At 45.2% G+C, this 14,282-nt stretch overlaps 1 protein-coding gene across 1 annotated transcript in view; it reads left to right on the top strand.

The window, feature by feature from the left end:
- The first annotated feature begins 75 nt into the window (after nt 1-75).
- LOC124283728 (oral-facial-digital syndrome 1 protein-like) overlaps nt 76-14,282 on the top strand; it is a 45,843-nt gene continuing 31,636 nt past the window's right edge. Inside the window, 9 exon segments of the mRNA XM_046719784.1 lie at nt 76-338; nt 1,633-1,833; nt 2,582-2,650; nt 2,866-2,896; nt 3,212-3,319; nt 4,050-4,192; nt 4,715-4,804; nt 11,956-12,039; nt 13,742-13,848. Of these exon segments, the coding sequence (XP_046575740.1) occupies nt 243-338; nt 1,633-1,833; nt 2,582-2,650; nt 2,866-2,896; nt 3,212-3,319; nt 4,050-4,192; nt 4,715-4,804; nt 11,956-12,039; nt 13,742-13,848 (929 nt within the window). The 5' untranslated portion in view covers nt 76-242.

The raw sequence follows: 14,282 nt of genomic DNA, 5'->3' as shown, positions 1-14,282 counted from the left end.
TATGATTTGTTTATTTTGGACAAACATCTTTTTAAGAACCATTAATATTGACAACACATAATGGGGAAATATATTTGCTGCGGATTCACCCCGCGACTTTCAACTATGGCCGCTTCCGGAAAAAATGTTCGTAAAATGTAAACAAAAGGAAATATTCAACGAAAAATGCTCAACCCTCTTGTGTTTATCAGCTCTGTGTAATGGATACATAAGTGGAAGGGAAGTTAAACATCTATAACACAATGGAAGCTGCACCAACCGAATATCTCTCAGCGGAAGAGCTTCGCAACAGACTATATCACAGTTTACGGAATCGTGGACTTGTTGATTCTGTCAAGGTATTTTTATACGTCTTAATTGTGCAATTGATGTGAAGTAACCGATTTCATGAAACCATCTTTGCAAATTCATGACAGATTGTCAAATGCTATCCTTTGTTTTCCATTAAACGTGGTAATTTGCCGTTTCTTTCCATGAGTTTTATTTTGAATAACATGTCAGCACATGTTTTCTATGTAAGAATGTTTACGAACCAGATGGAATGGCTTATATCACATATATGGACGTTTTTACACTGCAGTTAGTGACTTATAATACCAACATTGGCAGTATAATTTTACTTGATAACCTGCCATTCTGTCCCTTTGATCCAATTTGATAACGTTAACTTTACTTTGAGTCAATTTAATTGACTTTTTGATGTAGTAGTAGTAGTACTAGTAAGGGATCGTTCATAATTTATGGCTGAGGGGTGGGGGTGATGATGATGTTAAGGCGGGTGATGTGGGGGTGGAGGAGATGGGGGGTGGTGGGTTGTCACCCATTTTGTTTTGGGGAGGCTGTCCACTTCAGATCAGAAGGTCCGTGGTTCAAATCCCAGCATGCAGAATTTTATGGCCACTACATTCACATATACTATTAGAGCGTCCGCCCGGAGAGCGGAAGGTCGCGGGTTCTATCCCTGACCGGGTCATACAAAAGACGTTAAAATATGGTACTTGTTGGTCCCTGCCTGGCTCTCGGCATTAATGGGTACAACAAGGACTGGTCGGCTTGGAGTCAGTATAATGTGTCTGAGTGGGGTATTCATGCTTCACTGCGGCATGGTATCTCAGTGGACTAGCACTTTAAAACCAGCTTCAGTCTGGGCTAGTACAAGCAGCAGCACATACACACGCATGCACGTCGTCATATGAGCGTAATATTCTCAAGCGCAACGTTAAACCCAATTTCACCTCACCTCACACATATACTAGGGAAGGTCATCAATTTTGTACATGACACGCAGGGTGGGGGGTGTAACTTACCTTATGCATAAATTGTAAGGGGGGGGAGTCATTCACATTGTACACGCTTCTCCATACAAATCATCATCATCACCCAACTGACTAGTTGCATCATCATCATGACCAGTTGCATTATGTCAATCTCCGAGGATTATAGCTGATTACAATGAAGTCATTCATGGATAAAATGTTTACTGATAGCACTGAAGAGTTTTTGAAATCACACACGTCAAGATGCTCAAAACAAACCAATACTTAAGCATGTAGATAATTGCAAGAAGAGCTTCCAATTCAGTATTCATTCAATATATCATCTTGATTATTTACTTTTGAATTTATTTTACAGTCTCAGTTGAGGAACAGTATTGTAACAGAGCTACAGACTTCCTTGCGAGGACAGCTTTCACTGCGGGACCTGAATGTACCAGATGAAGGCACTCTTATCCATCGTGCAGCTAACAGTCTTGTTGCTGATCATTTTAAGGCCTGTCAGTATGACTACTCTCTCAGTGTGTTTCTGCCTGAAAGTGGCCTCTCCCAAGACAAGGTAATGATTTTTGTATCTGTTTCCTAAGGTTTTCATCATGTTCATTGTGTTCTTAAGAGTAAAAGTGACAGGGCTCCAGATAATTTTTCAACATCAGTCGTATATACTCCTTACTTATTCAATACAGGAGCACTGGAAAACCTTAAGAGTACATTTAGAGTACTGAATGGAATTTAATAGCGTACCAGTAATCTTGTATTCTATTTCATATAAGCACCACAACATTGCTACTCTTGTGTAAACAGGCCAATAATAAATAAAACAATACTTTAGAGAAATACGTCTGTAAATGATTCTAAGACCGTACACCATTGTTGTGGCGTCGTATCTGCTACGTTTTCTACATTTTTTCCTACCATATCGTGCATATTTTTTATCCGTACGCCAATACGGCCCTTATCTGGAGCCCTGAGTGAATATGATATTTTGAAAATTACATCATAGTCCATGCTTGTTGTAAAAAGTGACTAACAGGATCGTGTGGTCAGACTCGCTGACTTGACACATGTCATCATATCCCAATTGCATAGATCGATGTTCATGGTGTTGATCACTGGATTGTCTGGTCCAGACTCGATTATTTACAGACCTCCACCATGTAGCTGTAATATTGCTGAGTGTGGTGTTAAACATCCATCTATCCATCCATCCATCCAGTAATCCATCCAGTAGTCCAGTAATCCATCCATCCATCCATCCAGTAATGTCAGTGACCCTTGTATAGTGTTCATGTGGACTCTTCTTGCAGGTGTTCAGCATCCCAGACATCCTCCAGCTGCTCCACATCAGCCCTCAGTCCAGACTCTACACCAGACTGGTACGTTGGCAGCTGTCTCATCCAGTGATACACTTATCTTATTCACATGATTACACTGGATCAAGTGGTGATCATGATAAACTAACTGTATTTTGTGCAGTTCAAAATGTCCAACTTAACAGAACCTTTAATAAAACAAACCTTGTATGTCACTTTCGAGCATGCCTGTGATATGCTATTTGTAATTAATAATGTCCTAACTTTGTTTTTTGCAGACCTCCGCCATGAACTCAAGGTCATCAAAAGGTATTATTCAACATGAAATCTTGAATTTGCAGGATTAAATGATCAATGTCCTAGTATCCTAGTAATCAAACATAATCAATCACATATAACAAGTATAAATGCCTGAGCTGACAAAGGAGGGTGGGTGGCCCATCTTGTCAGGCTGAAGCCTGGATCTCTTCTCTCTACATGGCTTCCATGACTGAAGCCTAGCTTTGGTGTCTCCCTGTTGTGCTATTGCTGGAACAGCTAAAAGTGGCATAAAATCCCAACTCCCTTGTATTTTCAGTTTCTAAAAATATTTCATTTGAAATCAAATGCATGTTGTTTTTGAAGGGTTCTTGTGGCAGTTCCTGAATGAGATGTCAGCTCTTCACGCTGGTGCTACACATGAGTTTGGGGTTCAGACTGATCTGATCAGAGTTGGTCCTCTAACTTCATTGGGTAAGTCATCATCAACTGATCCTCCATCATCTACTGTGTCAACTTCAGTGAAATATATATTCATTCTTGTTCAAGGTGCATCATGTATGTATGGTAGTCTGCCTGTGATGTTGAAGGTTCTCCTTTGAGTGAAACATTTGTGACCTGATGTAAAATGAGAATGAACTCTCTTTTTGCCTGCGTGATACATATGGGTTGTATCTGTCAAACAACCAGTTTGGTTTCTTGATACTCTTTGACTTTTAGGCTATGATTTGTTGCTTTAGTGTATATATTGGCAATAGGTATACTTAAGACATGTTGTTAAAGACTTCCTGATCCAAGATAGTTGCGGAGGGTTGTGGAAGCTGCAGTAGTTGAGGTGGCTAGGCAGCTTATTTTGTGTGCTGGCGATTAGGTGATTGACTCTTAGGGTGTGGGTTCGAATCTCAGATAGGACTCAACCCAACAAAAGTACTAGAATCATTTATTTACTGAGAAAGTGTAATCTCAAATATAACGTGTTACATTTGACCACTTTCTAAATGGCATTGTGTATTCATAGGATTATAAGATGTTTTTTGAAAAGGACCTTTTCTGCTTCTTGATGCCTAAAATGTTTACGAATGATCTCAACGTAAGCAAGATATGTGATGTCATATCTGTTAATTGGACATAACTCAGTTCTACTAGGTTCAGTTTCATTGTTTAATGCTGTTTATTTTCAATACTACTGTGTTACTTGGTGTAGATGACAAGCTGCAGAGCCTAGAGGACCTGTATTCCTCTCGTCGAGATGAACACATGCGGACTGGTGTGGTGGCGGTGGAAGACAGGCTCTTGTCCTATCAGAGGCAGCTGGAAGACAGATACAACTCTGAGCTTAAACGGGAGGTAAGAACTACCAGTGTTTGAACTTTTTGTGTGAAGTCAATCTTCCTCTTATTAACCCAATGCTAACAGTAAGAGATATTGGAGGTTCCAAGATTTAAACAGTAAAGGATCAAATCTCAAGGAGCGCGGGAGGCCCATTAATCTTGTATACTGATTAGTAAGAATCTTAATTAGACTGTTGTACAGTCTGTTTTAATCTCACATCCAGTTTATCAAGTGCTGTATACATCTTGTTACAAAATGTTTTTGGCCTGTCTGATTGTATACATGAAAACAGGAGGTGGTTAGTGTGTGGCATGGGATGCTGGACATGTTGAAGGCGAGATTGAATTGTCCATGTGAGAACAATGTGTGAAGGCCATTTCTTGGTATTCTCTGAGAGGGGTGTTAAAGTCACTCATGCTTCCATGAACCAGAACTTCCATGAACTTGAATAAGTCCCTCCTTACATACTCTGTAAAGTGGTCTCTGAACCAGCATAGGATGTTTCAGTCATAGGCATATGTTGTTGTTGCTATTCAGCTTGCCAGGATGAAGGACACAGAGATAGCCCGGATACGGCTTGAGGAGAAGGAAGAATGTCGACGCCAGATGGACCAGCAGCGCAGAGAGGTATATTGAAAACAAATAAATGGGGCTGAGTAGGGAAGTATCACAAAGGGGCCTCCAAACCATAAACTTTGCAGACTGAAATTAACTTTGGTGGTATTGGTGGTCACAATTGCAGGCAGCCAACTGCCTTTAAAGGAAACAGTGAGTGAGTGAGTTTATTCTTTCATTTTAAAAGCCTACGACAGTTTTAACAATATTTCAATAAAATATTTTACCAAACAAAAAACTCGTTATGTGTGGTGAGACCACCCCTACAGGGCCCCGTAGAGGGCCCCCTAGAGCCAAGAGCAGGTAACTCTGGCTGTGTAGCTCGTACCTCACTTTTCATGCTGTCGTCGGCCGTGTAGGAAAAAGGGAATAAGAGAGCGATGAGTGAGATAGAGTCAAATCCTGTATGTATGGTTCCTTTTTATCGCACGGGCGCTAGTTGGAATCCTTGTATGACTTTTTTCATTCATGATTTGTTGTAACCTTACCGGCGTGTTCGCTGTCTCCAACCACGTGGCAGGCAAGATGGCGGACCGCGGGGTCCCGTTTCCGTTCCTTCTCCTGGTTTTAGAAAGCCTTGTAGCCTTGTTTCATTTTGTGGATTATACTTGCCTTAATTCCTTTTTTGCAGGTTTTAGGTAAGTTTTGCTTGAGTGATTTCGTGACGCGTTTACGTGTCGCTCACACATGTTGCTCTTTGTCACCTATGTACGCAATTACGCTTCGCTATTATGGCCTTGCGCTAGTATTTAATAGCTTTGCTGTAGCAGTTAAAATATCGCCCATGCGTTGTATTTTGTTCTGTTGTTGTGTGCATATTATATTATATTATGTCATACAGTCCTTGCTATTATCATAGCGTGGTTCTGTTTTTTGCAGCCCAAGGGGTGTGTTACCTGTAGCGGCAGTTTGTCGCCTCAGGATCGGCACCTTGTTTGCTTGCGTTGTTTGACGGAGGAAGCCCATGACGAACAAGGTTGTTCTATGTGTCAGGCTTTCTCCCCCCGCACCATCAAGTCCAGACGTGCAGATTTCATGTTCTACACGTCCTTACTTCAGGTGGGGGGGGGACATTTGGGGTCAGGAGCCTCCTAAAGATAGCAAAGATAAAAAAACAAAGAAAAAGAAGGCTTCGGCTTCTTCTCTTTTGGGGGATGCTGCTCCTAAACGGGCGAAGGGTGCGGGTCCTTCGGCTCCTTCACCTTCCATCCCCTCCACATCACAGGCACCTTCCCCCCCTCATGTCCCGGTTTCTAACCAGCTAACAATTGAATTACTTTCTGATTTATTGCAGAAGCAGATGGATTCGGTCCACACTCTAGTGTCTGATGCGATGGCTGGCCTCCGTCAGGAGATTGGCGTCCGGCCAGGTACGGGGGGATGTTCCGGATCTATGACGGGCAGTACTCCCTACCATAGCTTAGGCTCTGGTGTGGGGGTTTCTGTCGGGGGTGTGTCGGCTCCGAGTCTTGTCTCGGTTGCTGGCCATCCCTCCGCTGTAGTAACTACTACCAGCCCGAGCCATGGCTCTGGGTCTGGTTCAGTAGTTCGTGCCGGGTTTGCAGGCTCAGTCCCTGTAGTTGCCGCTACTTCGCATTTGGTCCCACCGCTTGCGCCAGCGTTGCCGGGCCATTCGGTGTCGGGATCAGTTTGCCTACCATTGAGGAATCCCAGCACGGGCTCTTCCTCGTCACGCTGCCACGACTCAGTGTCGAGTCTTGGGTCAGGTGTGCCGGGTAACTCTGCTCTGCTCGAGCCTTTGTCCCCTCGGATGATCCCTCAGAGCTCTCTCTGGTAGATACAGAGACCTCACTCATTGAGGATCGATTCGAGGAGGCTATGGAGGAGAAATAGGGTCGGGAGGAGTTGGGTATGCCTTTGGTGTCGCTCGGTGCGTCCCTGAGGCAGGTACGTGAGCGTATTGCGTCTGTCCTACCCCAGGTAGTGGTCAGTACTGGCGCACCCGACCCTCAGGAGTTTCGCCTCCCAGGGGAGGCTTTTGCTCCCACCAAGGTGGGTGACACAAGGCTGCGTATATTACCCTCTGTCTTGTCTGAGGTAATCAACCCCCTCCTCTGTGGTACCAGGTCCAGGTTCGATTTGCCAGAACTTGACCATCGGTACCTCATGGGGGAGGCTTGCCTTTATAATCCCCCAGTGGTTGACGATTGTGTTTACGGATCCGTCGCCCTGGGGGGTTCGTCGGGTAGCTCTTTGGCTTCAGCCAAGCAAGGTCGCCGGCTTCCGCCGTTCACGACTAACGCTACAGCGCTTAAATCCGCCTATCGGTCCTTTGAAGAGCAATACCGCAATGCGGTTCAATGCCTCAAAGTGACGATCCATTTCGCCTACATCTCAGTGTTGCAGAGGCAACTACTGGATGTGGGTGGGGTGGAGGAAGATTCGTCTCCCTCCACCTTGGCTAAGCAATTAGCGGAGGTACAGTCACATCTGGCGCTAGCGATTCTATCAGGTCGTCGGCTTGCCAAATGATGTCGGGCGGTGATGGGCCTCCGTAAGCCTGTGGCTTTCCGTGGCGAGGTATTAAGCCTGCCACGCAACAGGCTCTGCTGGCTGCCATTCGGATGGGTTCTACCCTGTTCCCCGGGGCAGCTACAGTAGTCTGGGAGGCCGCGGAGGCTGTCTCAACCTTCAAGGACTCTAAGCCCTTGCTGGAACAGCCTCACACGTCTCAAGCGCGACCTCCGGTTGCCTCCTCCGCATATCCTTCTGCCACGGCGAAGGAATCTGTTAAATGGGCTCAGCCCTTGCAGTCGCGGAGGGGTAAGGGCAGAGGCAGGGGCAAGGACAAGGCCACGGCGCCCCACCAGCCTTTTCAGAGGCAGGGGAAGTCAGCCCCGGCTTCCCAGCTATAATTCCTCCGGAGCCCTTGTTGGTACCAGACCAAGCAGTCGATTACTGCGAAGTCAGGTATTCAATGTCTCCGCCACATATCCCTGTGGGTGGCCGACTTTCACTCTTCCTGCCGGAATGGGAAAAAGTCACGTCCAATCCCTGGGTCCTGTCCACGCTCAGGGAAGGCCACATGCCACAGTGGAAGCGAGACCCGCCTCCCTTCTCCGGGATCCGTTGCACTGCAGTGCCGGTTGCCCTAGAGAAGGCGGAAGTGCTCGATGCGTCGAGGTCTAGTCGATTTGCTGGACAAGGCAGCCATAGAGGTGGTTCCTGTGGGACAAGAAATGTTGGGTTTTTACTCAACTTATTTCCTTGTCACCAAAAAGGACGGAGGGTTCAGACCTATTCTTAACCTCAAAGGTCTGAACGACATGTTAGAGGCACCATCCTTCAAGATGGAAACACTGCGTTCGGTGATTTCGTCTGTGGAGAAGGGAGATTGGCTCACGTCAATCGACCTCAAAGACAGCGTACTTCCATGTCCCTATGCACCGCGAAGTTCAGGAAATACCTAAGGTTTTCCTTCGGACGGGAGGTGCTATCAGTTCGGTACTCCCCTTGGCATCTCCACAGCCACGGTGTTCACCAAACTCATGCTAATTCCAGCTCAGGTAGCCAGGTCACAGGGCAGGTGCTGTCACCTGTACCTAGGCGATTGGCTCCTTCATGCGCTGCAGCTCACTTGAGTCGAAGTTCGCGACACTTTCTGTGATGAGTATTCTCACCAAGTTGGGTTGGATTATCAACCTCAAGAAATCAGAACTGGTTCCCCACCCAGGATCTGGTGTTCTTGGGAGCGAGATTCGAGACAGCGAGGGATAGTCTCCCTGTCTCCGGACCGCGTCACCAAAGTCCAGAGAGTTGTGTTACAATTTCTCGAGTTCCCCAGGGCCTCAGCTCGGACTTGGCTCCAGTTGCTAGGCAACATGGCGGCAACGGTGGATATCGTTTGGCGAGTGCGGTTGAGGATGCGTCCCATTCAGCAGGCTTTAGCTCAAATGTGGGTCCACACCCAGGGTTACGAGTTGATTCTCCACACTCCAGGGTGGCTAATTCCTCATTTACGGTGGTGGACACTGGCAGGGAATTTATCCAGGGGGCTCCCTTTGGACATCCTATCGCCAGATCTCTCAATTCAGACAGACGCTTCCCTTGTTTGTTTGTTTTAAACATATTTTATTCATGAGAAAAGGATTGGGTACAAGTTATACAACTTAGAACACCCTCTCCGTAGTATTTACATAGTATTATTTACATTCATTCTACAAGATGGACAGAGAAGAACAGAGCAGAAATATGGGAAAAAGAGGAACAATTGCAACAATTAAGAAAATCGTTTTGAATGACAAATATATGTTTGAACAATTTTAAATATGTTTTGATTTATGTGAACAGTCAGATCTGCATTGCCATGTAATAGTAACTCATAGGTTATATCCACATTTGTAATACTGCGTAAATTAGTCATCATGATAGTTCTCTGTACTGTATATAATTGACAGTCAAATAAGTAATGATAAGAATTTTCACAAACATTTCCACAAGAACAACTTGGGTTATCTCTTAAACCAGCACGGAATAGATCATAATTCAACTGACTACAGATGTAACGTATTTTTGTAAGGATGATGTTAGTGATTCTCGGTCCAGAATCAAAGTATCGAGGAGCAGTTTTATGTTTTATAACAATATTCACAGGGTGGGGGGGCGTGCTGGGCGCCCTGTCGGTCTCAGGCCTGTGGTCACAGAGCGAGGCGCAACTGCACATCAATGTGCTAGAATTGAGAGCAATCAGGTTGGTGTTCAAACGACTTCGGGAGCAGGTTCAAGGCCGTGTGGTCCGTCTCGAGATGGACAACCAGACGGCAATGACCTATATCCTGAAGCAGGGCGGTACGGTTTCCCCGTCTCTTCTGCAGGAGACATGGCAGTTTCTGCTCTGGTGCGACCGGTTCGACATACGGGTAATGCCTGTTTATCTCCCCAGGGGCGGACAAGCGTTCGAGCAGATGCACTCTCTGTCAGTCCTGGCCCCACACGAGTGGATGCTCCATCGGGGATATTCGGGGCTATCTCCCAGTTGTTGAGGTCGTTCCAGGTGGATCTGTTTGCATCTGGGGGACGAACCAGATTCGGTGTTTTGCTCGGATACGGATCGAGAACCATCGCCCAGGGCGCTTCCAGCTCGATTGGACGGACAGGGTTCTGTGGGTTTCCGCCACTACCCCTGATTCCCAAAGTCCTCTCGAAGCTGGCCACCCAACCAGCTCGACTTCTTGTGCTCCTTGCACCCCTTTGAGTCGGCTCAAAGCTGGTTTCGGTACTACTCAGGTTTCTGGCTCAGCCTCCTGTACTATTACCCTTTCGACCGGACTTACTATCCCAGAGCGGGCCGCACCCGAATCCCAGGATTCAGTGGGTGGCCTGGCCTCTGTCGGAATCGCCTCCACGCTGGCCCGGAATTCCTGCACCAGTTGCAGACACAATTCTGGCTTAATTGCTGAGGGATTCGACAAGCGTTCAGTATGAGGATAGATGGGCCTGTTATGCGCGGCGCTGGTGTGTCGGCAGAGGGATTCTTGATCCCTTTTCTTCAACTGTAATTGAAGTACTGGAGTTCTTGCAGTCTTGGTTAGGAGCGGTTTAGCAGCGTCTACTATCGGGGCTACTCCGCGGCAATCTCTGCCTTCCATATCCCCTGCCGACGGTGCTCTCTTGGGGCAGCACCCTCTAGTACAGCACTTTTAGCAGGCGTGGACAGAATCCGTCCGACTGTCCGGGCGGATTAGTCCCCGTGGGACTTGTCAATCGTTCTTGATTGGATGTCGGGTCCTCTTTTCACGATCTGTCGTCTCTTTCACTCCAGCTGTTAAGTTGGAAGGCTGCCTTTCTTGTGGCGGTAACGTCTGGCAGGCTGGTGGCGATAGCCATCGCGATGTCAGCGGATCCTGCTCTGACTGTCTTTCACAAAGACAGAGTCAGTATTCGGTTGCCAGACTCTTACCGTCCCATCAAGATAGTCGAAGCCTTTCATATAGCGGCGCTGTCGAACTCGCCAGCTTTCCTCAGCCTCCATCGTCCGGTTACTCTCTTCGGTGCTCCGCGTCTTAGATGTCCGTAAGACTCTCAGGCTTATATCAAGCGGACAGTTGCTGTCAGGAAAGATAAGCAGCTGTTCTGTTGTTATGGCGGTGGCAAGGCTGGTCTTCGGCGAACAAGCAGACCATATCTAGGTGGCTTGTCTCTGCCATTTGTAATGAGTTACTCTTCCAAAGGATTAACCATCCCTCAGGATTGAAGGCTCATTCGATTAGGGCAGTGGCTGACATCAAAGCATCGCGCGGCACTGCCCATTGAGGAGATCTGCTCAGCGGCTATCTGGAGCCGACCCGAGTCACGTTCATCCGCCACTATCAGCTGGACAAACACTCACCGGGGGCGTGCTCGGTTTGGCCAGACAGTTCTCACCAGTGGGCAGTGTCGTGATTCTCTAACCGATTGAGCCTTAGAAAACACGTTTGCTTTTCTCATGGTGTAGGTGTTAATAAATTCCTCAATTTTTATCGGTGGTGGTATCACATTGGTGGTGGTTTTTTCCGTACGTAGCGATTATCACTTTCGCTACAGTCACTGTTTCACCCTGCACCAGCAGCTGGTTTGGGTTGCTGAGGAATATATATTGGACTCGCCCATACTTTCCCTCCCATTTTGATGGTTGGGGGGTGGGACTTCGTCGGCTTTACAAATTACACCAATAGCCTATCGGCTCCTTTTCCCCACCTTTGCCCGCCTGATTGACATCAGCGGTCAGGTGACTATATTTTATTGCCGCACTCAGCAATATTCGAAAATGTTATATATGGCGGTGATCTGTAAATAATCGAGCCTGGATCAGAATATTCGGAGTTATCCAGTGATCAACAGCATGAGCATCGATTTATTGATATTGGGAACCGATGACATGTGTCAATCAAGTTAGCAAGACTGACCACCTGATCCTGTAAGTCGCCTCTTACGACAAGCATGGGTTACTGAAGATAAATTCTAACATGGATCTTCACGGTTCTGATTGTGGATGTAATTCTGACACTCATCCCCATGATGATCCTTGGTTACATATTTAAAAATTGGTGGGGATTATGTTGTTGGTAGTCTGACATGTGCATCATATATATCAATTTCGTCAATATGAATAAATGGAAGATTATTTCTCATGCTCAAGTATTTGTTTCTTTCCTTCTCTGTAGCTGGAGCGGACATACCAGTCCAAGTATGATGCCTTGGTGGAAAGAGAGAGGAATTCTATAGAGAGGCTTCAGCGTGAACAAGAGGTAAGTGGTAGACAATTTCTGATGTTTCTGGCAATGTTCCTAGCAATATGTCTGGTAAGGTGTTCTTGGTAATAAGTTTGATCTAAATGGTGATGTTTCTGGTGATGTTCCTAGCAATATGTCTGGTAAGGTGTTCTTGGTAATAAGTTTGATCTAAATGGTGATGTTTCTGGTGATGGTCATGGCAGTTTGTGAGGTGATTTTATTAGTGATGTTGATGATGTTTCTGGTGATGGTCATGGCAGATATGTCTGGTGATGTTTCTGGTAATGGTCATTGGTGATGTATTCAGGTGATGTTTCTGGTAATGTTGGTGATGTTTCTGAGTAGTGTCATTGGTGATGTTACATGATGTTTGGTGATGTTTGCTGATGATGTCATTGGTGATGTTACTGATGATGTCATTGGTGATGTTACTGATGATGTCATTGGTGATGTTTCTTGGCAGCGATGTGTCACTAGTAATGTTACTGATGATGTCATTGGTGATCTTGCTGATGATGTCTGGTAATGGTGATGTTACTGATGATGTCATTGTCAAATGTGATGTATGTCTGGTAATGTTACTGATGTCATTGGTGATGTTGCTGATGATGTCATTGGTGATGTTTCTTTTGATGTTTCTGGCAATGGTCTTGGCAGTATGTCTGGTAATGTTACTGATGATGTCATTGGTGATGTTGCTGATGATGTCATTGGTGATGTTGCTGATGATGTCATTGGTGATGTTGCTGATGATGTCATTGGTGATGTTGCTGATGATGTCATTGGTGATGTTTCTTTGATGGTCTGGCTAGCATGTCTAGTAATGTTACTGATGATGTCATTGGTGATGTTTACTGATGATGTCATTGGTGATGTTGCTGATGATGATCATTGGTGATGGTTTCAGCAGATGTCTCATAATGTTGATGTTGCTGATGATGTCATTGGTGATGTTACTGATGATGTCATTGGTGATGTTTCTTTTGATGTTTCTAGCAATGGTCTTGGCAGTATGTCTGGTAATGTTACTGATGATGTCATTGGTGATGTTGCTGATGATGTCATTGGTGATGTTTCTTTTGATGTTTCTAGCAATGGTCTTGGCAGTATGTCTGGTAATGTTACTGATGATGTCATTGGTGATGTTGCTGATGATGTCATTGGTGATGTTGCTGATGATGTCATTGGTGATGTTGCTGATGATGTCATTGGTGATGTTTCTTTTGATGCTTCTAGCAATGGTCTTGGCAGTATGTCTGGTAATGTTACTGATGATGTCATTGGTGATGTTGCTGATGATGTCATTGGTGATGTTTCTTTTGATGTTTCTAGCAATGGTCTTGGCAGTATGTCTGGTAATGTTACTGATGATGTCATTGGTGATGTTGCTGATGATGTCATTGGTGATGTTACTGATGATGTCATTGGTGATGTTTCTGATGATGTCATTAATGTTGCTGATGATGTGATTTGATGCTGGTGATGTTACTGATGTTACTGATGATGTCATTGGTGATGTTACTGATGATGTGGTGATGTTGCTGATGATGTCATTGGTGATGTGGCTGATGATGTCATTGGTGATGTTGCTGATGATGTCATTGGTGATGTTACTGATGATGTCATTGGTGATGTTACTGATGATGTCATTGGTGATGTTACTGATGATGTCATTGGTGATGGAGCTGGTGATGTTACTAGTGATGCTGTCTTGTAGATTCAGGAGAAGGAGATCTATGCCCAGAGACAGACTCTACTGGAGGAGATGGAGGTCATGAGGCAGAGAGAGGTTGAGGTCAAGAGGGAAAGAGAACTCACACACAGGTAAGTGCAAGGTTGCCTGAGGAGTAAGATAGGTCCTCTCCAAATGAATGAGATCAAGTGATTTGTAAGCAGTTTGCTGTCATTGTAAATTTCAAGCGAATAGTTTTCTTTGTGAGTACTTACTTCCATTTGATTTAGTGGTAATTTTTTATACATCTGTAATTTTGATATGTTGCTATGTTTTGTAATATTTTGACATGCTTGAACATGTATACAGAGATCGACTACCAAATATTTGAAATTGATGAACAGTAATCTTTCTAAACGCATTGAGTTAGAATGTCAAGTCACATCTAGATGCATGATCATATGTAAAGGATACAGTGATGGGAGGATTGTAAGTAACCTTGAATAAGCAATCGTGGTCATCCTGAACCTCTTCAAATGTGTCATCACTTTTAGATGTCATTACATCAGTCATCAGCAAGATACTT

Source organism: Haliotis rubra, unplaced genomic scaffold, assembly GCF_003918875.1.
Source record: "Haliotis rubra isolate DU_JTF1 unplaced genomic scaffold, ASM391887v1 Scf1, whole genome shotgun sequence".
Taxonomy (NCBI): domain Eukaryota; kingdom Metazoa; phylum Mollusca; class Gastropoda; order Lepetellida; family Haliotidae; genus Haliotis; species Haliotis rubra.
Note: the sequence above shows the minus strand (reverse complement) of the source record. Positions and strands in the feature narration are given on the sequence as shown.